General features: G+C 41.1%; 1 protein-coding gene across 1 annotated transcript; it reads right to left on the bottom strand.

Moving 5' to 3' along the window:
- Nucleotides 1-981: 981 nt before the first annotated feature.
- On the bottom strand, nucleotides 982-27,392 carry LOC115644593 (glutamine-rich protein 1-like). Its single transcript, XM_030549214.1, has 9 exons — nucleotides 27,292-27,392; nucleotides 23,193-24,187; nucleotides 13,586-13,742; nucleotides 12,000-12,154; nucleotides 10,383-10,497; nucleotides 10,195-10,303; nucleotides 6,734-6,885; nucleotides 2,487-2,571; nucleotides 982-2,121 (listed from the first exon to the last, which is right to left on the bottom strand). Exons 2-9 carry the CDS (start codon nucleotides 24,174-24,176, stop codon nucleotides 1,935-1,937), a joined length of 1,944 nt encoding a protein of 647 aa, XP_030405074.1. The 5' UTR covers nucleotides 24,177-24,187; nucleotides 27,292-27,392; the 3' UTR covers nucleotides 982-1,934.
- Nucleotides 27,393-27,632: the final 240 nt, after the last annotated feature.

Here is a 27,632-nt window from a genome sequence, read left to right as displayed (position 1 = left end):
CCAGCGAGGTTGCTGATCACATGAAAACAGTTCCAAAGGAGGTGGGAGGATTGATTGTGACAGTTTAACTAAAATGACTAAAGGGATGGATGTCTGACTCTTTGAAGAACGTAATTTAGGATGGAATTCTGAAAGCACAACAAGGATCAGTGAGAAAATTAGGAAAGAAAATCTAAGCTGAGCAGGAAAAGCTTCATCACTTCAGAAGGGAGGCTATTCTTGAGAGGAAGAAGCCCCATCATTTGCAATAGAACATGAGTTTGGAGAAGTCTGTAGGAACAAGCCTCTATTAGCAGAGATGGGCTGGATTATTTATTAGGTCTTTGCCATTCTGAACATATTTTTCTCTCCCATCTCTACTGTGAAAAGAGAAGGTGATAAAAATATGTTCAGAATGGCAATTTGCAACACATTCATTTAAATGTTTCTGGAGATTTACAGCAGGTTGTATGTGTGTATCTGGAGGGAGGGAGGGAGGGAGGGGGAGAGAGAGAGAGAGAGAAAAAAAACACATGCATATACACTTGTATAAACCAGATCAGATGCCATCCCTATTTAATTTTAACTCCGCATGTTGGCCCTAGAGGTCATGCACTGCAGTAGATATTTGTCACTGTCAATAGTCACATCTCCCATCTTGGATCAAAAACTACTGCCTCCACTCAGTGTACAAATATAAAGTGGCAGCATTCTTCTTCAATCAAACATTTGAAGAGATGTGATCTTAACCCATTTATTGTTTATGCACAATATGATCTGAGTCTGGTTTTAGTGAGCTATTCAAAAACAGTGGGTCACTTCATTTGTTTCATCTTCATGTTTAAATGTAATTTTGACAACACTATCAAAAGCAAAAAGTTTATTTTCAAGACAATAAGTGTTGAGTTTGTAAATAAGATAACATAGCATAATCTATAATATTTCCACTAACAAACTCCATTTTTCCTACTGGTGATCTATACAGTATTATCATGTGAAAAATGTACAAAATCTCCCTGGAAAAGGTGAATTTATGTCAACAAGATACTTTACAGCCACCGCTACAATGTTTAAGTGGCTGGGTTGTGGTAAGGCACTAGATTACTGAACTGAGGTAAATTTGTATAGATCTGTGTTATGCAAGCCTTCTCTACATACACGGTTGAGACCAATAAAGTGTCAAGGATGTAGTGAGAAATTTATCGATGCACATACCCACAACCTAGAAATAGGAACAGACTCAGTGCTTCTGGTGTCTTTATTGCCCTAGCTTTTGAAAGTGAGGTAAATTCTTTCCCTGCTAACTAAACAGAGTAATATTTGTATAAGGTTGGATAGCTTATATTAAAACATTAGCCACAAGGCATTTAAGGCTGTTAGTTCTTTGAGAGGAGTAAGAAATCTATTTCTCCAAAAAGTCTATCCTTTGCAAATAGACTAGTCATGGAAGCATCCTTTTAACGAGGAAAAAAATGTAAAAGTCAGTCTTGTTTTATAGAGAAAATTATGCCTGCATTGGACTATTAGTAAGTCACAGTGTAAAGTAATACTATTCAGTAACCACTATTTCCATTGAGGACTTTGATAAAAACTGAATTTGTATACATGTCCCACTGTCAATTCAGTTTAAAGAGCTATGTACTTATAAATTAATCAAAATGACAGGTTTGGGACTCTGATTTAACTGGTGTTTTACAGTATTAGTACTAGAACCACATCTGTCCCTCTTTAGGTGCTAGTATAAATTAGACAAATATGAACAAAATAGGAAATCCACTTTGTGGAATTTAGCAAATTGGTACTGTTAAAGGCTATTTACTAATAGCATTCAGTCATCTTCTAGTAAAAAGAAAGTGTTAGCTACAGACAGTCTTCCATGCCTTATGAAAAAAAAATATTGCATTTACAACTTTGTAATAAGGGCAACATTGTAACTTATCCATTTGTCCTTGTTGCTATGTTGATATATGGGTCTTCGCATGTGCTTCTTGGACCTCCTTGACCATCAGAATTCTGGTCAACATCTGCTCCATCACATCCACTTTCACAGGCTGAGCAGAGTACCAGATAGGACTGTTTGGTGCCACGACTGGTTCAGGGACCAGATAGAAGGCATCACTTGGCCCTTTGACACCCTGGGGGCTATAAGGAAAGTTTAAATTATACCATGCAACACACTACTTAGTTATACTCCTTTTAATAGCAAAATTAGAACTGACTGACTTCTTTATTATGTAATAAGATATTTGCTCCCACACATAAAAAGTTGCTAGCTTTAGGCATTCCTCTTTGACTTACCAGTGATACACTCTTGCCAAACTCAGACTGGAATAGGTGTTTGTTGTGGTCTGAAGCCCAAGTATTAAATGAGGGAAGTCAATCATTATAGAAGAGAAAAAATCTTTCCCTGTGAACTGCTAAAGGTGTTATAGCTAGTATGATGAAACAACGTTGAAAGCCATCAAATGTTTAAAACTAGTTTAGAAAATAAGTCCTTAGAGCCTTACCATTTAAAGCAATAGAAGTCATACAGTTTTATGGGGCACTGCAAAGGGTTGTCTGGGTTTTCAGGTTGTTCCACATAAGTCTCATCTGCAAATCAAAAAAGAGGCAAATAGTGTGTAGTGAGTTCACAACACAGCATTTAGTTTCAATGAAGTATTTTTATAGATGAAAGTTTTTGATCAATAATAGTATTTTAAACAGTCTTATTTCAGTATGGCGCCTTTAAATAGCAGCTGAATATTTCAACAACAGGCACGCCATTACTGTAGTATGCAGAAACTTATTGCTCTTGCCAGTGTCTGACCTAGTCTGTGGCTAAATGACTGACAGCTTAGGAAAATAAAGCCAGTCTAGCATGTTGTACTAACAGATAAATGTTACCCATACTGATCATCAGTATGCACAATTGTATCATAGGAAACAGAAGGTGAAGCTCATGCAACAGTAAAGTACGCCCTGCAGACAGTGGCAGCTAAAAACATGTAGCTATAAAAACGTATGCTGTGAGTTGTATGGCTGACCTAAAACATAAGGATTTAACCTAATAAAAACCAACTGTTCATGTAAAAAGTTATTTACCAGTGATGAGTTTTCTGAACGTATGAGGTGAAATCCTGACCCCAGTGAAGTCAATGACAAAAGTCCTATTGATTTCAGTGAGGCAGGATTTCATTCATTGTGTCTGCAGAACCCCATCACAGGTGTTGCAGATCCAGTCTGAAGCAGTCTGACTTTATGGGCATATGTGCACCTCTCTGAAAACCCACTAAAACAACCAATGACTGTATGAGCGATTGCTTCCTAATTTACTTGATTTTGCAAAGCCTTTTCAAAAATTGTGCTTTTAAGGCTATGAATCATTTTAAAATGCTTGCACAAAAAAAATAAAATAAAAAAAGCATGTATGAGAGAGGAATTTTCCCTTGCAATCAGCTCAAGGGCTCCAGGAGCTGGATCACTAGGATTGATGCCATTTCACTAGCCTAGTGAATGCCTGGGCATCATGGAACGGACTGATTTGTAAACAGGTAAAAATTCTGTTGCAGGTCTTGGTGGTAGTGTTTAGCTCCCACTGGATAAGTAGAGAAAGTGTCATTCCCCAAAGTGGCAGAAAGGGAAAGGAGATGAGGGGGATAAAGAGAAAAGGCAATACTGACAACTTTTCTAAGGACTCCAAATCCTCCATTCTTTTAAGTAAATCCTATACAATTTCCTTGGATGAAATCCTATTTATTTGTAAACTGTTTTTTTTTTTATTAAAGTTGCTTTAGACCCTCTAGAAACCAAGTCATGGCCTCCACTCAGCACTTTAGGAATAGCTGCAACCCTACTACTCAAACTCATTTTCATTAAGAAGTCAAAGTGCTTAAACTTAAGTGGCTAGCATTCTTTACTGTAGTAGATGGGATGCATACTGGTTTATATTAAAGTAGCACTGAGAGGCCTCAATCAGTGTTGCAGCCCCAAACAAAAAAAATATGGGTCCCTGCCTAAGCTTAAGACAAGCTGTAACAAGTGACCATCAAACAACCTGAAAGAAATGCCAATTAGATCACATGGTAACATAGGGAAGCTGTGCAAGTTATACCCACAAAGCATATAATAGGATGCCTCAAATTTTTGCAGCATAAAGAAAGTATTATGGAATGCCATGCTGTTCAATACTTGCAGAAAGTGACCCAAAAGAATAAAATACACATCCAGCCTTTCTGGAGACCAACTCTATTCAGAAAAGTTATAGCAATCACTGTTTAATGCTCTTGTATAGTCTGAATGTACCCTCTCATTCTATAATTTAGGAATCACCTCAAGAGTTCATCTGTACATGCACAGTCCTCTCGGGTGGGGGCAGGGATTTCATTTGCGCACATGTCTGATGCTATTTCTTTAAGCAGCCTATGCCTTATGGCTGCAGAGAAGATACTCAACCATTATGTATGTATGTACGTACGGTAGACCTGTAGTAACTGGAGAATGAAGCCAATCACTTGACAGTTCAGAGCACAGAATGAGCTGTAGTTTGTTAAACTTTCAGATAGGCTAGTTCCATGACCCCCAACCATTTTGGAAAATGGCTAGGACAACAGTCTGCCAGTATGCTAGAGACAAAAATCCTCTCCCCTACAGAATGTCAATGTGAACTCCACACACAGGTTGATGACAGGTTATGGTTTTAAGGAAAGAAAAACTCTGAAGAGAGCAGATATGCTCCACCAAGGCAGAGGTGTGTGCGCATTTGTAAATTAGGAGGGGTTCAGGGAGCAAGGAATTGGCCCAAGCATTTTGAGCGTAACTCATCTAAAATATACATAGCATAATGTCCCCTGTGAAACAAATCCTATGTCTGGGTTTCTAAAAGAACCAGATGTAGAAAAGATGCAAAAAGACAGACAAACATGCAAGGAGAGAAGAGAAAGGAAACAGGGAGACAGCTTTAATAAAAGTTAGAAAAATCGCCAAAAACATGAAAGTTGGAATTTTTAAGAATGCCCTGTACTTAGTGCTGGCCTATCTTTACTCTAATTGCTTTCAGTGAGTGCAGAGTTAGGCCAATGCTGAGTGCATTTGAGGGTCCCAACTAAGATGTGCATCACTAAGGGTGGGGAATACAATCTAAAGCTCCAGGCCCGAGACTGACTCTACACAGGCAAACCCCTGCTTCCCTAAACAACCCCACTGACTTAAATGGGGCTTTGTACTGTAGGAGGGATTCACCTACACAGTTCTCTCTGCTGGAACAGAGTCTAAGCATATATGTACCCTAACAGCAGTGCTCAGATTCCAAAGAAATTGCCAAGAAGGCTTTTTTGTCATGTCCTTCACAACCTTAGTAACAAACAATGGCACAGAAGCATTTTAAAAGCAGCAAAGAATCCTGTAGCACCGTATAGACTAACAGACATTTTGGAGCATGAGCTTTCATGGGTGAATACCCACTTCGTCAGATGCACGTAGTGGAAATTTCCAGGGGCAGGTATATAAATATGCAAGCAAGCTAGAGATAACGAGGTTACTTCAATCAGGGAGGATGAGGCCCTGTTCTAGCAGTTGAGGTGCGAAAGCCAAGGGAGGAGAAACTGGTTTTGTAGTTGGCAAGCCATTCACAGTCTTTGATTAATCCTGAGCTGATGGTGTCAAATTTGCAGATGAACTGAAGCTCAGCAGTTTCTCTTTGAAGTCTGGTCCTGAAGTTTTTTTGCTGCAGGATGGCCACCTTAAGATCTGCTATAGTGTGGCCAGGGAGGTTGAAGTGTGCTCCTACAGGTTTTTGTATATTGCCATTCCTAATGTCTGATTTGTGTCCATTTATCCTTTTCCGTAGAGACTGTCCAGTTTGGCCGATGTACATAGCAGGGGGGCATTGCTGGCATATGATGGCATATATTACATTGGTGGACATGCAGGTGAATGAACCGGTGATGGTGTGGCTGATCTGGTTAGGGCCTGTGATGGTGTTGCTGGTGTAGATATGTGGGCAGTAACTGCACACCGCACCATAGTAACTCTAGCTCAGGAACCAATCCATGCAACAAACCTCGATGCCAACTCTGCCCACATATCTACACCAGTGACACCATCACAGGCCCTAACCAGATCAGCCACACCATCACTGGTTCATTTACCTGCACGTCCACCAATGTAATATACGCCATCATATGCCAGCAATGCCCCTCTGCTATGTACATCGGCCAAACTGGACAGTCTCTACGGAAAAGGATAAATGGACACAAATCAGATATTAGGAATGGCAATATACAAAAACCTGTAGGAGCACACTTCAACCTCCCTGGCCACACTATAGCAGATCTTAAGGTGGCCATCCTGCAGCAAAAAAACTTCAGGACCAGACTTCAAAGAGAAACTGCTGAGTTTCAGTTCATCTGCAAATTTGACACCATCAGCTCAGGATTAAACAAAGACTGTGAATGGCTTGCCAACTACAAAACCAGTTTCTCCTCCCTTGGCTTTCGCACCTCAACTGCTAGAACAGGGCCTCATCCTCCCTGATTGAACTAACCTCGCTATCTCTAGCTTCCTTGCATATATATACCTGCCCCTGGAAATTTCCACTACATGCATCTGATGAAGTGGGTATTCACCCACGAAAGATCATGCTCCAAAACGTCTGTTAGTCTATAAGGTGCTACAGGATTCTTTGCTGCTTTTACAGATCCAGACTAACACGGCTACCCCTCTGATACTTGACAATCATTTGAAAGGGTATTATCCTAGTCTAATGAGTTCAAACCTTTTCGTCCTCCAAGAATCTGTCCAGAAAGCCTCAGGAATCGTACAACAGAACATTTGTCCTTTCCGATGCCTGTATTTTTCCTGGTCTGCTTCAGTATTTTGGAAAAGGCGAGCTGCGCATGCTGCTCCACAGTTTTCAATATGAAATACCTACTCATATACAAGAGAAAAACAATTATAACTCGGTTTTGGAGAGAAAGATTGGCAGACTGGGCAGGAAGTATTTAAGTTGTTTTTTTTTAAGTGAGAAGAAGTATTTGTTAAAAGGCTTTCCAGATTCTCGATAAAAAGTATAGCTTTGGACTGTGGACCAAATTCTGACCTGTCATACCTGTGTAAACCCAGAATAATTTGATTCAATAGTACGATTTTATGGCACAGCATGAATTCAGAATATAATCCTACCTGTTCAAAGTCACATTCTGACTTCAACTAATTATATGAACTCATCTAGACCCCACCTCAAATTTCAGAAAGGTCCCTTCTGCATTGTGCCAAAACCAGAAGTGAGGACAGAGAGATAAAACATTCCTTAAGACCTCACTATACTATACAGGCGTTTCCTTTTGGAAGTTAATCTGTGGACTGGATCCTGAAAGTAACTTTACTCACATGAGTAGTACTAGAAAAGCGAGTATTTGTGGGATCCAATACTATATTAGAAATCATCATTTAATCATGCAAAGACTTATGCACATGCTTAATTTTACACACTGTGAGTAGTCTCACTGAAGTTTCTGCTGGATTTGACTTGAGATCTTACTCCGCTTGTAGTATACTCCTAATTTGGTTACCGAGGAGTCTTAAACAACATTATAAAGAATCTTTAATAGCAATCAATCAGCTCTGCCTTCCACCACCATAAATAAAAGGAACATAAAACAACATGAAAGAGAAACAGGAAGATAGACTAAAAATAATTTTAACAACCCAAAATCAGATTCTCCATCTGAGAGCTATTTATAACAGCATAGTAAATAGAATAATCTTTCAAAATAAACCCATTCTGAATGCTTCTAACTTTTTTTGTTTGGGGAAGGTTAAAATACTGGTACATTTTTGGGTAGTTAAAGGCACTTAGTGTACGTCTACATAGGGATACAACACTTACAGCTAGACCACATCAGCTGAATTGGGCTCCAGGGCTGAAAATATCACAGTGTAGATGTTGGGGCTTGAGCTGGAGCCTGAGCTCTGGGACCCTGCGAAGAGGATGGTCCGAAGACTCGAGGTCCAGCCTGAGACTGAACATCCACACAGTGATTTTTAGCTCCGTAGCCTGAGTCCATGAGCCCAAGTCAACTGACCTAGGCTAACCAGGTCTTTAATCCCTTGCAGACATACCCTCCAGCTCTTATTCAACAAAGCATTTAAGTATGGGCTTGAAGCTAAGCACATGGTTAAAACCATAATCCAAAGCCAACAGAACTCAAGGGGAGTCTTTCCATTTACTTCATTGGACTTTGCATCGGTACTTGAGTGCTTTGAAGGACTGGGGCCTTAATTTTTAGCTTAATGACAGATCAAAGGTGCATAGGAATGCACATCCTATTGTGATGTTATTGAATTGCAATCTGTTTAAAATCATTACACACCAAAATTCATTTCAGCTATAAAAAGAGTAATGCTGTCTTTTATAAGACTGCAAATTAAAAGTTTTTTTTTTTATACAAAAGTTTCTGGTTTTGGCAAAACATTTAAGTCTCTATACCCCCTAATATTTGGACACATCTTGTAATTAATGTTAATATTGCTTTGTGGTTTTGTTGATTCTAGTGCAGAAAGAAAAACTATTTAAAAACTAGGAATGGTATTTCTTTGTTAACTGCAGAGGAAAAATACAAAAACTTGCCTTACACAGAACAGTGATGATTTTTCTATTAAAAAGTAAAGGCATTACTAAATATTTTAAAAGAGATGATATTATTTACCAGATAATTGTAAAAGAAAGTCAAATTCAGACCAAATATGATTTGAAACAGTTACTTTAAAACTTTAGCAAATGTTTATCTTAATGTTTTTGTCAATGCACATCCTCAGAAGAGTCAAAGATCATCTTGTAATATAATTGAGCACAAATAGCGTGTGGTCAGGAAGAATCATTGACTTATGTCTATGTTATAAATAATTTCAGAATATTTAATTTTATAAAGAGAAAATATTTTTATACAAAGGAAGAATAAGTCAACAAGTATTATAGGATTTCTTGATTCCAACCTGTTTTTAGAAAGTTAAATTCCAATTTGAGGTGAACAATTCAATACCAATGTAATTAAGTAAATTAAAATTCTAAATTATACAATTAGGGTAAGCAAGTGGTGGGGGGAAGAGGAGAGAGGGAAGTGTAATAGCTTAAGACCACTAATGCAGGGTAATCTGCTGGTGGGCCATGAGACATTTTGCTGATGTTGACTGTCTGCAGGCATGCCCCACCCCAGCTCCCAGTGGCTGCAGTTTGCCATTCCCAGCCAACGGGAGCTGCAGAAAGCGGCTGTCAGCACGTTCCTGCGGCCCAACGCTTCCCACAGCTCCCATTCAGGGCTGCCCAGAGGATTCAGCGGGCCTGGAGCAAAGCAATTTCAGGGGCCCCTTCCACAAAAAAAAGTTGCAATACTATGGAATACTATATTCTTGTGGGGGCCTGAGGCAAATTGCCCCACTTGCGCCCCTCCCCCCGCAGTCCTGCTCCCACTGGCTGAGAACGGTGAACTGCGGCCACTGGGAGCTGCGGGGGGCCATGCCTGCGGATGGTCAATGTAAACAAAATATCTCACGGCCTGCCAGCAGATGACCTGATGGGCTGTGTGCCAAAGGTTGCCGACCCCTGCACTAATGAATAATATATTACCTTCCAACTGTGTTTTATTGCAATGTATACATAGCTTGCTTGGCATTGAAAATGGAAACAATATTAATGGATGTTCATAAACTGACAGCACAAGAAAAGAAATAAATACCAAGTTTTAAGAATTTACATAAACAGCATACAGGGATTGTATCTTATAAGACTCCATAATGAGTCCTGCAGGGGTTTCCACATGAATATTGTTTGTGGTTGTGAAAATAGCCAACATGATAGTTCTGTTTTAAAGAAAGACGTATAAAAAAGAGAAAATGAATTATATAAAAGTTATGATAAGCTAAGTACTGAAAGATAAACCTCTTATGAAAAGTTAGATATGAGTAATCAGGGAAAATAAATCTAACAACTACTTCTAACATGTACTATCCACTCCCCACCCGTCAGTTCACTATGTGCACTAAACATCAAGAGACAATGAGAATTTGAGCAAAACACAAATAGTAAGGTTTTGGCAAGTATATTTACCATTCCATCTGTTTGGTATGCAGGGGATAGGAGGAGTTTGGGAAATCTTTTTCAGCAATTACAAAAAACTAAGCCATTTGGTAGGCTACATGGACTCAGACATGAAAGACTTTTATATAAAACATTCTTACTTAGTGTTGAAATACATTAGTGTGAACAGAAGAGTAGCAGGAGAATGTGCTCCAAGTTGTTTGCAGTCCCATAACATTTCCTCCATGATACAACTAGACAGAATATACCCTGGAAACAAATAAATTCATTTTAGAACATACTAGTCAAGTACAGGCTTCATTTCCCACCCGAATGTTTCTCCACTTACCAGAGGGGCTCACTCTTGGACACCATCCCTTCATCACTCCATGAAGTCTTTCCAAAAACTTCACATAATAAAGATCAGCAAAAATGTTGTCAATTCTGTCATTGTCAAACATATACTATGAACAAAAAAAGAAATGGATGTAGGTAGGATAACAACTGAAATGAAAGCTTTGTTTTACTAGACCTCATTTTATAACTGAGGGTACATCTATACTAGCCGCCGGATCGGCGGGTAGTGTTCAACGTATTGGAGATCAATTTATTGTGTCTCGTCTGGACACGGTAAATCGATCTGCTAATCGATACCTGTACTCTACCTCAGCAGGAGGAGTAAGAGGAGTTGATGGGGGAGCCACGGCAGTCGACTCACCACCATGAGGACGGGTAGGTAAGTCAAACTAAGATACTTCGACTTCAGCTACACGAATAGCGTAGCTAAAGTTGCGTATCTTAGTTTCAGCCCCTCCCTTCCCCGCGCTAGTGTAGCCCAGGCCTAAGTTAGTTAACTTCTGTATGTCTCAACCATAAAATGGCTCAGAATGTAAACTCTACAAAAACGTAACTCAGTCAGTACAGAAAAACAGGAACATCAGTAAGTCTTCATCATTTCACAGTAACATTTTCCCTAGTGAAGTGGGCTAGCATGTTGGAATTTAAATGATTCATTGTAAAAAAATAATAATCTCATGTTTTAAATGAATCACTGACAAAGTTCTACTGACTCTTGCATGAGAGAGAAATTTCCCTAAACTAGTACATTTTTAAAAACTGGATTTTAAGTTTGTTCTATTTAAATTATTATGGGGGGGGGAATGAAACATCTCTCTTCCACCCAAAAAGTCTGTCTCAATAATGCCTGCGACATGCATACATCAACTTTCTTCATTTAGACTTTAGTCGTCTGAACAAGAATAAACTGGAAAGTGAGTTTTGCAAGAACACAGTGAATTCAGAAACACTTCAAGAATGTAAAGCTCATTAATCCTATTGATCAGGTATCAGCAGTACAGGTATTTAAGACTTATTGGAAGAAGGTTCAAATTTATCATCACGGGCCTGGTCTACACTAACAAAATTAATACCTATATTCTAACAGTTCAGCTGATTGCTGTTAACACTACCTGCACCTATGCCCTATCTATTTTATAGGCTAACTCCTGCTCCACACTAAGTTCCCTTAGCAACACATCTTGAAGGATGAACTGAACAACAAGCTGTTGTTTTGGATCTCTTATCATGAAAGCTTTAGTATGCTGAGCATTGAGGAATCCTATTATGCCTCAAAAAGCCCCAATTGTGCCCCTCCCCGAACTCCTCGAATTCCAACCCCCACCATCCTTAGGTACAAAACTAAAAGCTTTCACTGTTTAATTCTATATTTTAACAAAGTATTTTATGGGATTGGGCAGAACACATTACATTAGTGACACCGTTTCAGAAAAGGGAATATGCGCTTTTTCAGCTTGGCATGAGTAGCTACAATCAGCTCTCGGATTTTCTTTGGCAACTAGCTCTCACGGGATACGTCCTGAAGGGGAAAACGGCACTTTTCATGAAAGATCTAATTCTCTGTGTATAGTAGGAGTCCAACAGTCATTCAACAGCATTTTATGTTTACCTTCTGAATACAAAGGAAGAAATAATACAACATGTCTGCTTCATAAGAGGAACCATCTTCCTTTCTAGCGTCTTTGGTCATTAGGCACAGCCCATAATTCAGTTCTGCTATTGGCACTGAAAGGACGTCTTCCCTAAAAGTCATTGGTTTTCTTTCTATAATGTGAAAAGAGCATATTTAAGCCAGGTTATTTTTCTCCTGTTATTTGTCAAGTTAGCATAAACCTTTCTTCTCTCTAATAAATGTGTAATTTCTTGCATGGTTTTTTAATGCTGAGAAGTTTGGGGTTGTTTTTTTTTTTTATAAGTGACAAACCACTACATAACCAAATACATACTGTTTCTGGAAACTGCGATAGGCTGAAATATTCTGAATGAGCAGTTTACAACTAAGGGTATGGCTACATTTGGAATTTCAAAGCGCTGCCGCGGCAGCATTGCAGGAGTGCTGCCGCGGCAGCACTTTGAAGTGTGAGTGTAGTCAGAGCAGCAGCGCTGGGAGAGAGCTCTCCCAGCGCTGCATGTAAACCACATCCCTTACTGGTGTAGCGTGCAGCGCTGGGAGCCGCGCTCCCAGCGCTGCTGCCCTGATTACACTGACGCTTTACAGCGCTGTATCTTGCAGCGCTCAGGGGGGTGTTTTTTCACTCCCCAGTTGCAGCGCTGTAAAGTGTGAGTGTAGCCAAGCCCTAAGACTCTGTGTAAACCGCATTGTATTTTGTACTGAATCACAACAGCTTCAGGGGTAAGTGTTGGAATTTCACGAAATACCAGAACATGCACAGTTGCTGAGTTCCCTCCCCTGGTGAACTGCTGCAATTTTTCCAAGCAAGCATCCCAGCCTCCAGCTCCCAGCTGAGGAAGACGCTGCTTATGGTGGGTTAAGTGGGCTGATCCCATCCTGGGGAGGGCAGGTAAGAGGCAGGCCAGTTCCACTCTAAGGAGTGGGCATAGCAGGCCCCTGGGGCAGGGTGTGTATCACCACATGGCGCCATCCATCTATCCCAGGTCTGGCCCCCCTCACACACATGCTCATGCTCCAAGCGGAAAATCCCTCTCAGCACCTGCAGTATCTCCCCTCAGCCTGCCGTGGACTGCCATGGAGTGGGCTAGGCTAGGCCAGGCCAGGATCTCCTAATCCCCATGCATTGTCTGCACCTTCCCTGTCTCTCTGCTGGCCAGACAGGAAGTAACAGTGGCAGGCTGGGCGAGAGCTGGGCCAGACAGTTAGCACCACATGATGAGACATCTCAACCTCCAGCCCCCAACTGCAGCAGCTGTATTAGCCCAATACTCTGATTTTTCCAACAGAGGAGAGGCTGAAACAGGGATGCCTCTTTCTGCCTCCCCATGGTTGCAAAAACGTCACAGTATTGGGCTAATCTCACCATTTCTGTGCAGTCTGTGAAACTGTGATTTACACAGAGCCTTATTTTATAACTAATTTTGCAACCCTTAATCATGGATTTCAATGGGATGACTTGGGGAGAAAGATATTTGAACAAAAATCAGGCCCTAAATCTTTAGATGACATTCAAGGACCTCTTTTTTTCAAGTGAACAGTGAAAAATAAATTAAAAATCCTACTTCCAAATCCCTGAGGGTTTTTTCCAGCATCTTTCCATACATCCTCATTTTTCATTTGTGCCCACTTCTTCCAGAAATTAGCTCCTTCTTCTGGTTTGAGTTTGCAAGGAAGACGTAAATCAGTCTGTATCTGCAAGTGTGGCAGTGACTGAGAATCCTGTGTAACCAGAAGGAAAAAAAATAAAACAGCCATTTGAGAAAAAAAGTTTGGTATTATAGGCAAAGAAAGATTATAACCTTTAGTATGTGCTGACATTGTACTTAATATTTAAGTTCTCTTAGCATTTCATTATAAACTGTATAATCTCAGCAGTTTTACAGCCTGCTTTTAGATATGCAAAACAAGATTATCCTTCTCCAAAATGCTTTACAATACTATCTGGCAATAATGAGGCCTCATTTCAAGTCTTTTTGGCCACTATTTTGCAAAATACTTTGTCAGCAATTAGGAGAGTTTATTTAAATTTTGAAGGCAGAGAAAGGGTTTTTAGAAGTTGATGTCTTTAGGTTTAAAGGTTTACTATTTTGCAGCAGTTATTGAATCTGTGTCATAACAATACATTGAACAAGAGCCAAATGCTGAAGCATGTGCAAGACATTGCCATTAGGAAGTAGGCCTTATTATGCACAGACACAGACCCCTGCTTAACATATTCCAGTCAAGTGATTTCAAGTAAAATTTATTTATTTTCTTTCAATTTATAAAGATACATATTTAAGAGGGCCCATCCCAGCTCTGTGCACTCTGCCATTATTTAATCATGTAGAATTTGTATAATCCCTATCCCAGCTTCATTTGTTTACAAAAACAGCAGTCTCCAAACAAAATCTGATACCTTAAACCATATCACTTGCCACCTGCCTGTATCAAAACTTTACAGCATGCCCTGAAGAACAAATTAGAGATATTTCTAACCAAAGGAGGCAGGGAGAGTGAGCTGCAAAGCCAAGGAACCCACAATGGGAATGCTACACTAACCATTCTTTTATGTTATGGGTACTTGATCTCAAGTGCCTCCACTGACTATATCTTTGGCAGTATCACACAGAGAGGCAGTCTCTCAAGTAGGAGAGTCCCAGATCATTTAGCATAATAGTAACTGGTTACAGCATCAAACCCGAACAGAATGCTGCCACTGAAAGAAGCTGCCCGTATTCTAAGTCTGATGAACCATTAAACAGCTAACAGGTTACTGGGTGTCAATTCAATATATTGGTGACAATCTTTAAAGGTCTGAGTAGTCTGGAACCCAGCAACTTGAGAGTGTCCCACTTAATACCCAGCCAGAGCTATCCAACAGCATTCCAGGTGATCTTGTTATTGCAGAGAGATGTTTGTAGAACACTGTAATTTAGAGACATTCCCTCATAAGGGACAGAATTATGAATATAGGAATTTGGAGTTGTGCCCTGGAAGCAGGGACCATCAGGGCTGTGTGCAGCAGCTCATCACAGAAGCTCTCCAGTTTTGTTAAAAGTTTTATTTCTTTCGCATTCATTTGGTTTGTTTAATGAACCCCAAGATCGTTACAGTTAGTCCCTGGAATTTAATTCTGCAGGACTAGCAGCGGAGTTCACTGTAGAGGGTCTTCACCTTTGGAACTCATTCCCCAGCCTAGAGCCTAAGTCTGGCAGCCTTTGGAGCACAAGCTAAAAGCACTCTTTTTTGGTTTTAGTACTTGGTAAAGTTTTCATCTATGTTATTATAGGGGTTGCCACCAGATCCCCTATCTTTAGGCTGGGGAACATTTTATATTATCCATTTTGTTACTTAACCACATGATAAAATTTGTTTTTCCTCCCTTTTTCTTAAGAAGTTCAAGGCAATTACATACAAAACATCAATTACTCAAAAAACTAGGGTTGCCTCAGAAACCTTAGCTCTGTCCCCCAGCCCAGGTATATGCATGATGCTACAATATTATGTAATCATACACACAAGGGGGAGGCAGGCAGAACTAAAGCCGCAGAGGCAACCACATATCTGGCATTTCCCAGCTTTTGAGTATTTGACTCTGCAAGCTAAATAATATTCTTTTAATATAGTGTTTGTGGGCAATCATATTTAAAGGTGTCAGTAGCATTGTATTGCTTATTTTTCTTTTGCATCACATTGTTTGCCAAGGCAATGAGTACACTAGAAGCTAAGAAAAATTATTCTAAAGACTTATGTTTTTGTAATTAAAAAAAAAATTGAACCTCCAGATCAGGAGCAATTCAATTGTCTCAGTTTTATTATGATTACTAACTGCAGACACACAGTATGAGCCTCTAAAAATAGTGGGCTTCTTTATTGATATATTAGTACTGCCTTTTACATGAGCTTTTTTCCTGGGGAGTAGGGAAGAGTAAGATTGCAAAATAATCCTTTTATAAAGATGATATTGTTTCAATTTCTATACAGTTTAGATTGTTGTAGCTTAGAATACATTTTGTTTCCATGTTAGCACAAAATTAGTTTACCGAGAGTGTCGGTCCATGAGCTAGGGAGGAGATGGAGACCAGTTTTAAAGAGGAAACAGTTCACAGAGGAAAGCTCCCAGTGCAAAGGGTGGCAAGTGAAAATGCAACCCCCAGCTAGAAAGTGTCATAGCAAGAGTACAGAGATAAACAAAATAAGTGAGAAGTACTGTAAATGGAGCAGAATCAAAGAGGTAGAGTGTGGAATTAATGAATTCACAGGAATATGAATAAAAGGATTACTTGAAATGGATGGGGAGATATGCAGGACCACTAACTGTCGTCTTTAAACTATCATTTAAATCAGCTTCTGCACCAAATGACTGGAGGATAGCTAATGTGATGCCAATTTTTAAAAAGGGTTCCAGAGGTGACCCTTGCAATTACAGATCGGTAAGCATAAATGAACATAAATTTGTTGAGGAATAGTCAACATGTTTTTTGCAAAGGGAAATCATGCCTCACTGATCTACTAGAATTCTTTGAGGGGATCAACAAGTATGTGGACAAGGGGGATCCAGTGGATATAGTGTACTCACCAAAGGCTCTTAAGAAAAGTAAGCAGACATGGGATAAGAGGTAAGGTTCTCTCATGGACTGGTAAATGTTAGAAGATAGGAAACAGAGGGTAGGAATAAATGATCAGTTTTCAGAGTGGAGAGAGGTAAATAGTGGTGTCCCCCAGGGTCAGTACTGGGACAAGTCCTATTCAACATATTCATAGCTGATCTGGAAAAAGGGGTAAACAGTGAGGTGGCAAAATTTGTAGATGATACAAAACCACTCAAGATAGTTAAGTCCCAGGCAGACTGTGAAGAGCTACAAAAAGCTCTCTCAAAAGTGGGTGACAGTTGAAAAAGCAGATGAAACTCAATGTTGATAAATGCAAAGCAATGCAAGTTGGAGGGCATAATCCCAACTATACATTTAAATAGTGGAGTCTTAATTAGCTGTTACCACTCAAGAAAAGATCTTGGAGTCATTGTGGATAGCTGTCTGAAAACATCCACTCTGTGCAGTGGTGGTCAAAAAAGAAAACAATGTTGGGAATCATTAAGACAGGAATATATAATAAGATAGAAAAATCATATTGCCTCTATATAAATCCATGGTATGCCCACATCTTGAATACTGCATGCAGATGTAGTCGCCATATCTCAAAAAAAAGTTATATTGGACTTGGAAAAGATTAAAAAAAAGGGGCAACAAAAATGATTAAGGGTATGGAATGGCTGCCGTATGAGGAGAGATTAATAAGACTTGGACTTTTCAGCTTGGAAAAGAGACAACTAAGGAGGGATATGATAGAGGTCTATAAAATCATGACTGTGTGGAAAAAGTAAATAAGGAAATGTTATTTACTCCTTCTCATAACACAAGAACTAGGGGCCACCAAATGAAATTAATAGGTAGCAGGTTTAAAAACAAACAAAAGTAAGATTTTTTCCCCCCATACAACACAGTGTCAACCTTTGGAACGCTTTGCCAGAGGATGTTGTGGAGGCCAAGACTATAACAGCATTTGAAAAAAGAACTAGATAAGTTCATGGAGGATAGACCCATCAATGGCTATTAGCGAGGATGGCCAGGGATGGTGTCAATGGCCTCCATTTGCCAGAAGCTGGGAATGGGTGATAGGGGATGGATCACTTGATGATTACCTGTTCTAGGGCAGTGGTTCTCAAAGCTGGTCCACCGCTTGTTCAGGGAAAGCCCCTGGCAGGCCAGGCCCGTTTGTTTACGTGCCATGTCCACAGATTCGGCCGATAACGGCTCCCACTGGTTGCAGTTCACTGCTCCAGGCCAATGGGGGTGGTGGGAAATGGCAGCCAGCACATCCCTCAGCCCGCCCGCTTTCTGCGGATGTGGCCTGTAAACAAACCGGCCCAGCCTGCCAGGGGCTTTCCCTGAACAAGCAGCAGACTGGCTTTGAGAACCACTGTGCTAGGGCACCTGGCATTGGCCATTGTCAGAAGACAGAACATGGGTAGATGGACCTTTGATCTGACCCAGTATGGCCGTTCTTATGAAAAGCCACAATGAAGTGAAAGGCTTCTTATTAGGGAACCTTAATGGTAAGAAGGAAGATAAAAGTTGGGGGAGGTTAGTATGGGAAAAGAGAAGAGTTCAGTCTGCAAGGAAAAAGGAAAGAATTTTTCCCTCATCACAACAAACAGGAGAAAAGAAGAGAAACAACTTTCCCAACCTTTACTGACCTCACTTCAGTGCTCTCACCTGCCCTGTCTGATCTTTAATGACTAGCAAGCATATCTAGAGCTAGCTGGAACATGCTTGCTATTTACTGCTTCAGTTTCTCCACTTTGCTGTTTGGAAGAGGTAATTCTTTCAACCTGATGTTTATATTAAATTTCCAGGAGACCAGTGGAGCCACTAAGAAACATAACACTGCATGAAAGTGTGACAAATCAGGTGCTATTTTTAATGCTATTGTCTGAGGAACCTGCAGGAGCAGTTGTAGAGTGAAACAAGTGGTGATCCTTGAGGAACACGAACTTGTTAAGTAATGTGAAATGATATAGTTCAATAATCATCTCCATTAATTACTGAAATATAGCATGGCACATTAAGAGACCTCACTGTACAGCTGCAAAAGAATACTTACAACAAACATGACTCTGCTGGTACAGCACAGTTCACTTTAACATAAGGCAGCTAAGGAAGGCTCCTCAGGCAACATCAAAAAGATGATTCAGAGATCTTGTGTGCAGATGAATCTCAAAATAGTTGTTTCAGTAGCTACAGTGATCATCTGGAAAATAAAACAAGGCCCTATTAAGGAAAGCTTATTGGTTTCACTAATAAATTTGTAGAGATGTAATATCAAATCATTCAGATTCACTTGTCTCCTTTTTTGTTTGGTTTTAGCTTCCTTTAATGAGGCATTGCTGGGTTAAAACCATTTTTTTTAAATGTAGGGAACTTTTTTTGTAAACATTCAAATACATAAACTGAGATAGATTACAATTGCAATGTACTTTTTGCCATATATGTTGGTTACTTTTTACCCCTTAGCTAGAACAAAATGAGACCCTATGGGAAGTTTCTGCCTGAAGACAAGTACTTGGTAAAGGAATGTACAAAATGATTCATCAGGGGTAAGGAAATTGGCAGCAGACAGAGCCAGACTGCTCTGAAGGATACAGCACTAGTTTTAATCTATGTATTTTCCACCAGTTGTTATGTTTTGTATCTATATATTAAGATTTAAGTTATAAACACAATGAATTATTTTTTCCCCATTGCTCAGGAAGTACACACTTAGGAAGAGGAGGCAATACATACACACACACAAAATCGGTTCTCTCTTCCTGCATCAACTTTGCACCATATAAAGGGGCCCAGGTTTCTATTTAGTACCATACCTAGTGAACTAGGTTATTTAATCCTTGCATTATTGTTTTAGAAGGACTGCAGTGTTGGATCTAAACAGTGGAAAAAATAATCAGTCCAAGAGTCACATACTCTTTTTAAAAAAAACAAACAAACCTAACACTACGCACAAGTGTTTATATAATATGAAACAAATGTTGGCTGTAACTATTTAAAGTGTTTACAATATCCTGGGCTGAGGGAGATTCAATAGATTCCAACATGGGAGTCCAAGGGTCTTTCACCCCAGTATAGTCTTAATGCACCAAGTCTTAGTAACGTATATGGACTGGGGGTAATGCAAGACCCTCTCTAGATATCATAAACCCCACTGTGGGGCTACACAACAAGTAACAAGTGGGGCGGAATGGCTGCTCCTGGAGGAATAGGCTGTTCATGGCAGGCTGCCCAATTTGCAGATCCAATCCCACACAAGTTGTCTGAGGTTGCAGCAGATGCTAGACCAGCCGACACGTGAAGCCTCCTTGCTAGTTGAGGGAAGTTCCATCGTCCCCCTGCCCCCCTCCAAAATTGCTCTAGTTGTCTGAGAAGAGTAAAGTTCATACTGTGTATTCAGTATATATTCATACTAAGCATAAGCAAGCTGTGTTGATGCAAGGTAATGCTTATTCAAATAAATTCAGTATTAGTTTGAGAAAACGAGGGGAGGGGGGCTGGGCATCAAACTACACTTTGTGCCTTTGCAAATCTCCCCCTTAGTCTTTGTGCATAAACTATCTTTAATACATACTCACAACATATACTTAATGGAAGTCATAAGTACTCAGTGAGAAAGGAGGGAAAACATGGTATCTGTAAGAAGAGTGGGAAGAAAGAGCTGGGTTCCATCGTCCCCCTGGGTACTACTGGTCTGGGTACTACTGGGTACTACTGGTCTGTCATATTGATATTTATCACAGTCAAAAATATTGGAACCTGTCAGCGTATGAACGTTTGGAAGGATAATTTTTAATGACCACTAGAATAAGAATTTGTTAATATACTTGTGTAAAATATAAAAAGACTTACTAAGTAATGGAAAAAGGATGGTACGTATACTTGTATTTCAGCAAATCATTTAAAAAAATTGTATCATGATAAAGTAAATGGATAAATTCTAGGGCTGCTGATTAATCACAGTTAACTCATGCGATTAACTCAAAAAATGAATCACAATCTCAGTTTTAATCGCTCTGTTAAAAACTAGAATACCAATTGAAATTTAAATATTTTTTATTTTTTTTTTAAATTTTCAAATATTGATTTCAATTACAACACAGAATACAAGGTGTACCGTACTCATTTTATATTTTATGACAAATATTTGCACTGTAAAAATGAGAAATAGTATTTTTCAATTCACCTCATACAAGTACCATAGCGCAATCTCTTCATTGTGAAAGTGCAAAGAAATGTAGATTTGTTTGGTACATAACTGTTTTGTTTTTGAGTGCAATGTAAAATTTTAGAGCCTACAAGTCCACTCAGTCCTACTTCTTGTTCAGCTAATCGCTAAGAGAAACAAAGTTTGTTTACATTTACAGGAGATAAAGCTGCCCACTTTTTTTTTTTTACAGTATCACCTGAAAGTGAGAACAGATTTTCGCACAGCATTTTTGTAGCTGGCATTACAAGGTATTTACATGCCAGATATGCTAAGCATTTGTATGTCCCTTCATGCTTTGGCCACCATTCCAGAGGACATGCTTCCATGCTGATGACGCTTGTTTTAAAAAAAAAAAAAAAAGTTAAATAAATTTGTGACTGAACTCCTTGGGGGAGAATTGTATGTCTCCTACCTCTGTGTTTTACCCACATTCTGCCATATATTTCATGTTATAGCAGTCTTGGATGATGATCCAGCATGATGTTCATTTTAAGAACACTTTCACTGCAGATCTGACAAAACGCAAAGAAGGTACCAATCTGAGATTTCTCAAGATAGCTACAGCACTCAACCCAAGATTTAAGAATCTGAAGTGCCTTCTAAAAATCTGATCAGTACTGGGTGTGGAGCATGCTTTCAGAAGTTTTAAAAGAACAACACTCTGATGTGGAAACTACAGAACCCGAACCACCAAAAAAGAAAATCAAACTTCTGCTGGTGGCATCTGATTCAGATGATGAAAATGAACAATGCGTTGGTATGCACTGCTTTGGATTGTTATCAGTCAGAACCCATCATCAGCATGGACGTGTGTGGTGGAATGGTGATTGAAGCATCTTTAGTGCATCTGGCACATAAATATTTTGCAACGCTAGCTACAACAGTTTCATGCAAACGCCTGTTCTCACTTTCAGGTGACATTGTAAACAAGAAGTGAACAGCATTATCTCCTGCAAATGTAAACAAACTTGTCTGTCTGAGCAACTGACTGAGCAAGCAGTAAGACTGAGTGGACTTATAGGCTCTAAAGTTTTACATTGTTTTATTTTTGAACGCATTTATTTTTTGTACATAATTCTACATCTATAAGTTCAACTTTCATGATAAAGAGACTGCACTACAGTACTTGTGTAACCCCTTTGGGGTTTAGAGAGCATGGCCCCTTTAAATCTTTTTCCTGGGGGAAGGGGGAGAGTGAGAAAAAAGTAGGGAAACTCCAGGGTGTGGCTATATTGTAGGCCAAATTAGGACTATAAATGACTACTACACCAAATTAGGACTATAAATGACTACTGTTACAGCCCTTGTCCATTTCTGTCCCCAAACAATGTTACCATAATCCCACAATTTTAGGTTTATATTCAGCTACATTTTGGGGGGAGAGGGAGAGGAGAAGACCAAGTTTAAAACAAATATAGCTGATTAGTGTTTTTCATGCAATCAGCTAAATTAAGGTTTGTAAACAAATATTGTGCTAGTTTTGCCAAGAAAATTAAGACAAACTTTCTCCTTACAACAAATCTATAGTTAAACAAGATTTTTAATTAAAGAACACACTGGTTTTGGCCAAGTTACTTCACAATATATAATATGTACTGTAATTATTGCTTTTCAGTACGGTTCATACCAGAACTAAGTTAATAGAGAATTCTTTTGTCTAATACCCAGAAGCAGGGGCAGTTGCCTGAATGAGAAATATGTTTCTACAATTTATACATTATAGAATCACAGTTTTATTAGACATAGCCCCAAAGCCACAGTTTTGACAAGGATCCCTAGTTTCTTATAAACAAAAAACACCCCCACACCTTTGTCTACCTTCATTGAGACCTGTGCAAGGCAACTGGGGTTCAATATGAACATGAGGCCATGGAGTTGCATGCAGGCACAAGACCATCCACCTGGAGCATCTTGCCTAAATTTGTTATAAGGTAGAATGAAAAAAACAATTATCTACACAGGTACATTTCAAATTTTTGGTGTTAAAGTTTTATCTTTTAACATGGTAATATCCTATCAATAGGGAGGAGGTTTGATTATTAGAGTACATTATGCAATGACAAACAGGAAAAGCTAATTTTGCAATGTTTAATATTGTATCTCTGAAGCCTGTTCAGTAATGATTTATATATGCACAAAAACTTCCTGAAGAGTTTAACATGTATATTTTAGGCAGATAAAAGGCAGCTAAAGCTTCAGATTCTAACTATCTTGGTCTCAATGCATAATCCCACCTGACCTCACCTTCCCCTGAAAAGGAGCTAATACGAGAAATAGAAAACCCAGCTTGGAGAAACAGAAAGGTCTAGGATTGGACCCAGAGAAGTCACAAACATACATCCCACCACACAGCTTCATATTTGTGCTTACCTGCATCTGTTGCTCATCCCAGTATTCAGCTGATTGATACATCCTCTTTCCACTCTGTATAGCGAAAGGAAGGTGCATATTTCCATTCTTATTTACACACTGCACTGGGAAACAGGGTGTGCTAGGAACAGGACTCTCCTGAATACTCTTTCTAGCTTCTGAACCAGCTTGAATATTATCCTTGCTTTCTTCTAACTTAATGCTAGTCATATTCATAGCCATTTCACCAATCTGAATAATACCACAGGCATCCCGATAAACAGGGGTATTCACCATATTCTGAGCTTCAGGGCAAATTGCATGAGGACAAACTGCCCATGATTCTACATCAGGCAGATGGCCATTTGTTCCTGTAGCAGGTGCAAGTCCATATAGTTGATTCCTATCTACTGTTAGCAGTTCTTGTTGAAGAGAATTGTAAGCCTGCTGTTGGGTATGGCTAGGCATTGTTAGAACAGTAATAGGTACATTCTGCAGAGCACCTTGACTATTACTGTAGTTCTCTTCTACAGGCATGTCAATTTTCCTTTTCTTCATAGGTGGAGAAATACATGACAGTCTTCTTTCACATTCAGAGGCTGATGTATTAAATTGCCCTTCAGGGGAGGGCTGAGCCTCTATCTGAAGTTGTACTTGTTTGACCAAATGACTTTGTTGCATTTCTATTTGATGGCCTTGTTGAGATGGTGTATGGTACACTTGAATATGCTGCTGCTCCAGAGGTCCACAGAAGCTTAGTCCTGGATGTTGGAGAGGAGATGTAACTGGGTGCACTAACTCTAACAAAGGCCCTGCTACGTCGGTGCTGCCCATGTATATATAATGATTTCCTTGTTGGTATACCGAGATTGGAGAATGCACAAACTGCTGTACTTCTTCTGGTCCTTGACTACTTAGTGAGTCTAGAAATACTTTCATGTGATGTTGAGATATTGAATGGGCTTTCATACTTTGATGATCTTCATACTGGATGGAATGATACATCCTTTTGAGAACTGAAAATAATCATGTAAATAATGTATGTTTAAACTAGAACAACAAAAAGCAAATTCTCTGACACTCACCTAAACCAGTTTTGTTGCTCTTCATTCAATAGACATTTATAATTCCCAGCAACATTAATGAGCATTACTGCATGTTTGGACTAGGTGCCTACATATTTAGGATGTTCTAAAGAAGCCCAAGTTACAAACTCCTCAAACCCCGGAAAGGATGACAGCCTGGCTGTGCTTGGCTACTTTCCTATGTACATTGCTCCCTATAAGCTTTTGCTTCTTTATATTTGCATTAGAGTACGAATACAGAAAACAACTGAAATTATTTAGTGCCTGATCGCCATATGGACATCCACATGGATTCCCAGTGAAATCAATGGAGGTTTATGTGCATGGAGCTCACTGCAGGATCAATGCCTTAGTTTTTAATTTTTCTGCTACAAAAAAAAGTGTAGAGAAAACAGTTTATAGGTTCAGCTTTATATATCTGAGTAACGATAAGAGGGCAAAAACATTTCTATGTTGTTACTGCACTATTCACTTTAGTTTAAGTGTAATGAAAGAGAATGGTTGGATAATACTTGTACAGTAACTCCTCACTTAACTTTGTAGTTATGTCCTGAAAAATGCAACTAAGTGAAACAGTGTTAAACGAATCCGCTCTCCCCATAAGAATTAATGTAAAGGGGGGGGGGGGATTAGGTTCCAGGGAATTTTTTTTTGTTTGCCAGACAAAAGGCATTATATAAATTTTAAACAAGCAATTTAATACAGGTACTGTACTATAGTTTGGAGGTGCCCCACCTTACCCTACACAGGCACAGCCCACTGGCACTGAAGATGAGGCAGGCAAGGAGGCTGAAGGTGCTGTAGGCTAGGAGAAGCACATTGTGCAGCAGCGGCAGCTTCCACTACTCTGCAAGCACCAGGGGCTGGGGGCTCAACCCTCAGCAGGGCCGGCTCCAGGCCCCAGCGTGCCAAGCGCGTGCTTGGGGCGGCATACCACGGGGGGGGCGCTCTGCCGGTTGCCGGGAGGGCAGCAGGCGGCTCCGGTGGACCTCCTGCAGGCGTGCCTGTAGAGGGTCCGCTGGTCCCGCGGCTTTGGTGAGCGGCAGAGCGCCCCCCGCGGCATGCCGCCGTGCTTGGGGCAGCGAGATGGCTAGAGCTGGCCCTGACTGTCAGCCCACCCACACCCTCCCCCTTCAAGCCCCCAACCTTGACCTGCCTCTATGCTCCCCCCACCTCATCCCCCTTTACTTCCCACACTGCGTCCTCACTCCTCCCCCATCCCTCCCCTCCATTCTAAATGCCGCAAGACAGCTGATTGCCCCAGGCAGGAAGCAGGGGCAGGAGGGGGAGCCTGCACATGGAGTCCTCACTCCTCCCCCCTCCCTCCTGCCCCCAAAACACTGCAAGCCAGCCGATTGCCACAGGCAGGAGGTGGGGAAGGAGAGGCAAGGCACTGATCCGCAGGGTCTGCCAGCAGGTGGGAGGTGCTGGGGGATGGGGCATAGGGAGGCTGCCAGCTGTGGAGAAAGCAGGCAGTCAAACATCATAAGAGTGGAGCATTGCACAACTTTAAATGAGCATGTTCCGTCATTGATCAGCAACATAAGAATGTTAACTGGGATGACTTAAAATGAGGAGTTACTGTACAAGTACCGTTATATGGACAAATGGAAAACTTTAGTTGCAAGATGGATGATATATGCTTTACCACTGCTCTACCCATAAACCTCAGTCTTGTTCTGGTGTGATGGTCTCTAAATGATGGGATTGTTCAGTCACCATGCCCACTATATCCTTAGTTTGCTTCCAGCAAAAAAATAAAGCAATTTGTAATTTCTAGACAAAGCCATTAAACAGCAGATGGACCAAGTCCCATTAACTAAAAAAAAGCTGTCAGCAGGAACCAGTTTAATTACTGTCAGTGTCTGTTTCTGAAGCAGGAACCTAAAGATTAAACGCTCCCTATATCCTTCCCATTCCCTTAGTCATCTGATATCTGCAATAAAGAATTAACAGACAGTTATTCCTAAAGCAATTGGCTTTAGTCAAAACTAACTGTTTAAACAGGTTATTTAGCTATAATTTTATCTGCAAAATGAACCAACACTAAAAACTGTAAAAATTGACTGATCTTGAGAGAGACAAGGGAGGTGAGGTAAAAGCTTTTATCAAACCAACTTCTGTTGGTGAGAGACCAAAGCTTTGGAGCCACACAGAGCTCTTCCTCAGCTCTTAAGAGGCATATAACTGCTTTTATTTTCAATGTAGTTTACAGTGAGAGTGACACAGTTTCTTCGCTGAAGCTGTCATTTTAGATGTAGAACAGGGAGGGGGGATTTTTCCATCCCTTCTCTCCCTTTATCTGATCAAGAAGTAAATATACATATTTGCACTTCTGAGACCCAAAGAAACCTCCTGTCTGCTAACTCGGTGCATTATTTCCCCTCGGGTCAGCACTCAGTCACTACACGCTAAAGAATATTTTCCACGTGAGCAAGATTCTTCTCCCCTACAGTAACAGCGGCGGCTACACGTACACTCACGGGGCGGCGAGGACGAGCAAACGGCGGTGTCATTTTCCCAGGGTCCCAACTCCCCACCCCACCCGCTTTGGCTGCCCCCCCTCGCTAGCGGAAGAGAACCCTGCAGGGATCCAGAACAGACCGCACGTGCTGCTGGATCATCGCAGGCACTTCAGCCCCTCGCAGGACACGGTCTCCGGGTCCCCCCACGCCCCAGCAGCAGCTGCAGCTAACACCCCCCCCCCCCCAGGGCTCAACTCTCCGAACGGCCCCTGGGCACCTTCCTGACTGGAGCCCCCGCGGGCGGGATGCGAAGAGGAGTCACAAGGACAAAGGGGAGGGCGGGGTGGAGGGAGCCTGAAGAGGGGCTGGGACCGCAGTGAGACGGGGCTGGGTGGGGGGCAGCTGCAGGGGAAGGCAGCGAGAGGCGGAGGAGGACGAGCGGCCGGGGTGGAGCTGCGGCGGGTGGCCCCAGGCACGTTACCTCTGGGGCAGGGGGGGTCCGCGGCACCGGCAGCCCCGAGCCGCCCACGCCGGGCTTTGTCTCTCCGGGGCAGCCTCCCCGTCACGCACCCGCTGCAGGAGAGCGCCTGCTGCAACTGCGGCTGCCGCCCGGATCCCGGCTGAGCGACAGCGGCCCGAGCCAGGTACCGGTGCGCGCGACAAGGGGCTTCTCAGCGGGGCAGGTGTCTCCAGCTGCAGGGAAGATAGGCGCCTGCGCGTGCCTGGGAGTGGGTGTGCACGCGGGTGCGCGTGCCTGCGGCGGGGGTGCTCGCCTGGGGTTGGGTGTGCGAGCCTTACGCTGGGCGTGCATGTCTCAGGCGAGGTGTGCGTGCCTGGGGTTGGGTGTGTGCGCAGGTGTGCATGCCGCGGACAGGGTGTGTGTGCACGCCTCAGGCCGGTGTGCAAAGAAG

Source organism: Gopherus evgoodei, chromosome 1 (genome assembly GCF_007399415.2).
Source record: "Gopherus evgoodei ecotype Sinaloan lineage chromosome 1, rGopEvg1_v1.p, whole genome shotgun sequence".
Taxonomy (NCBI): Eukaryota; Metazoa; Chordata; order Testudines; family Testudinidae; genus Gopherus; species Gopherus evgoodei.
This window is presented reverse-complemented; position numbering and strand designations above follow the sequence as displayed.

Coding starts and splice junctions, on each gene's coding strand:
- LOC115644593 (XM_030549214.1), bottom strand. CDS start 24,176: ATGTATCATTCCATCCAGTATGAAGATCATCAAAGTATGAAAGCCCAT. Junction 13,743..23,192: donor GGGATGAGCAACAGATGCAG/GTAAGCACAAAT, acceptor CTGGTTACACAG/GATTCTCAGTCACTGCCACA. Junction 6,886..10,194: donor CTAATGTATTTCAACACTAA/GTAAGAATGTTT, acceptor GTATATGAGTAG/GTATTTCATATTGAAAACTG.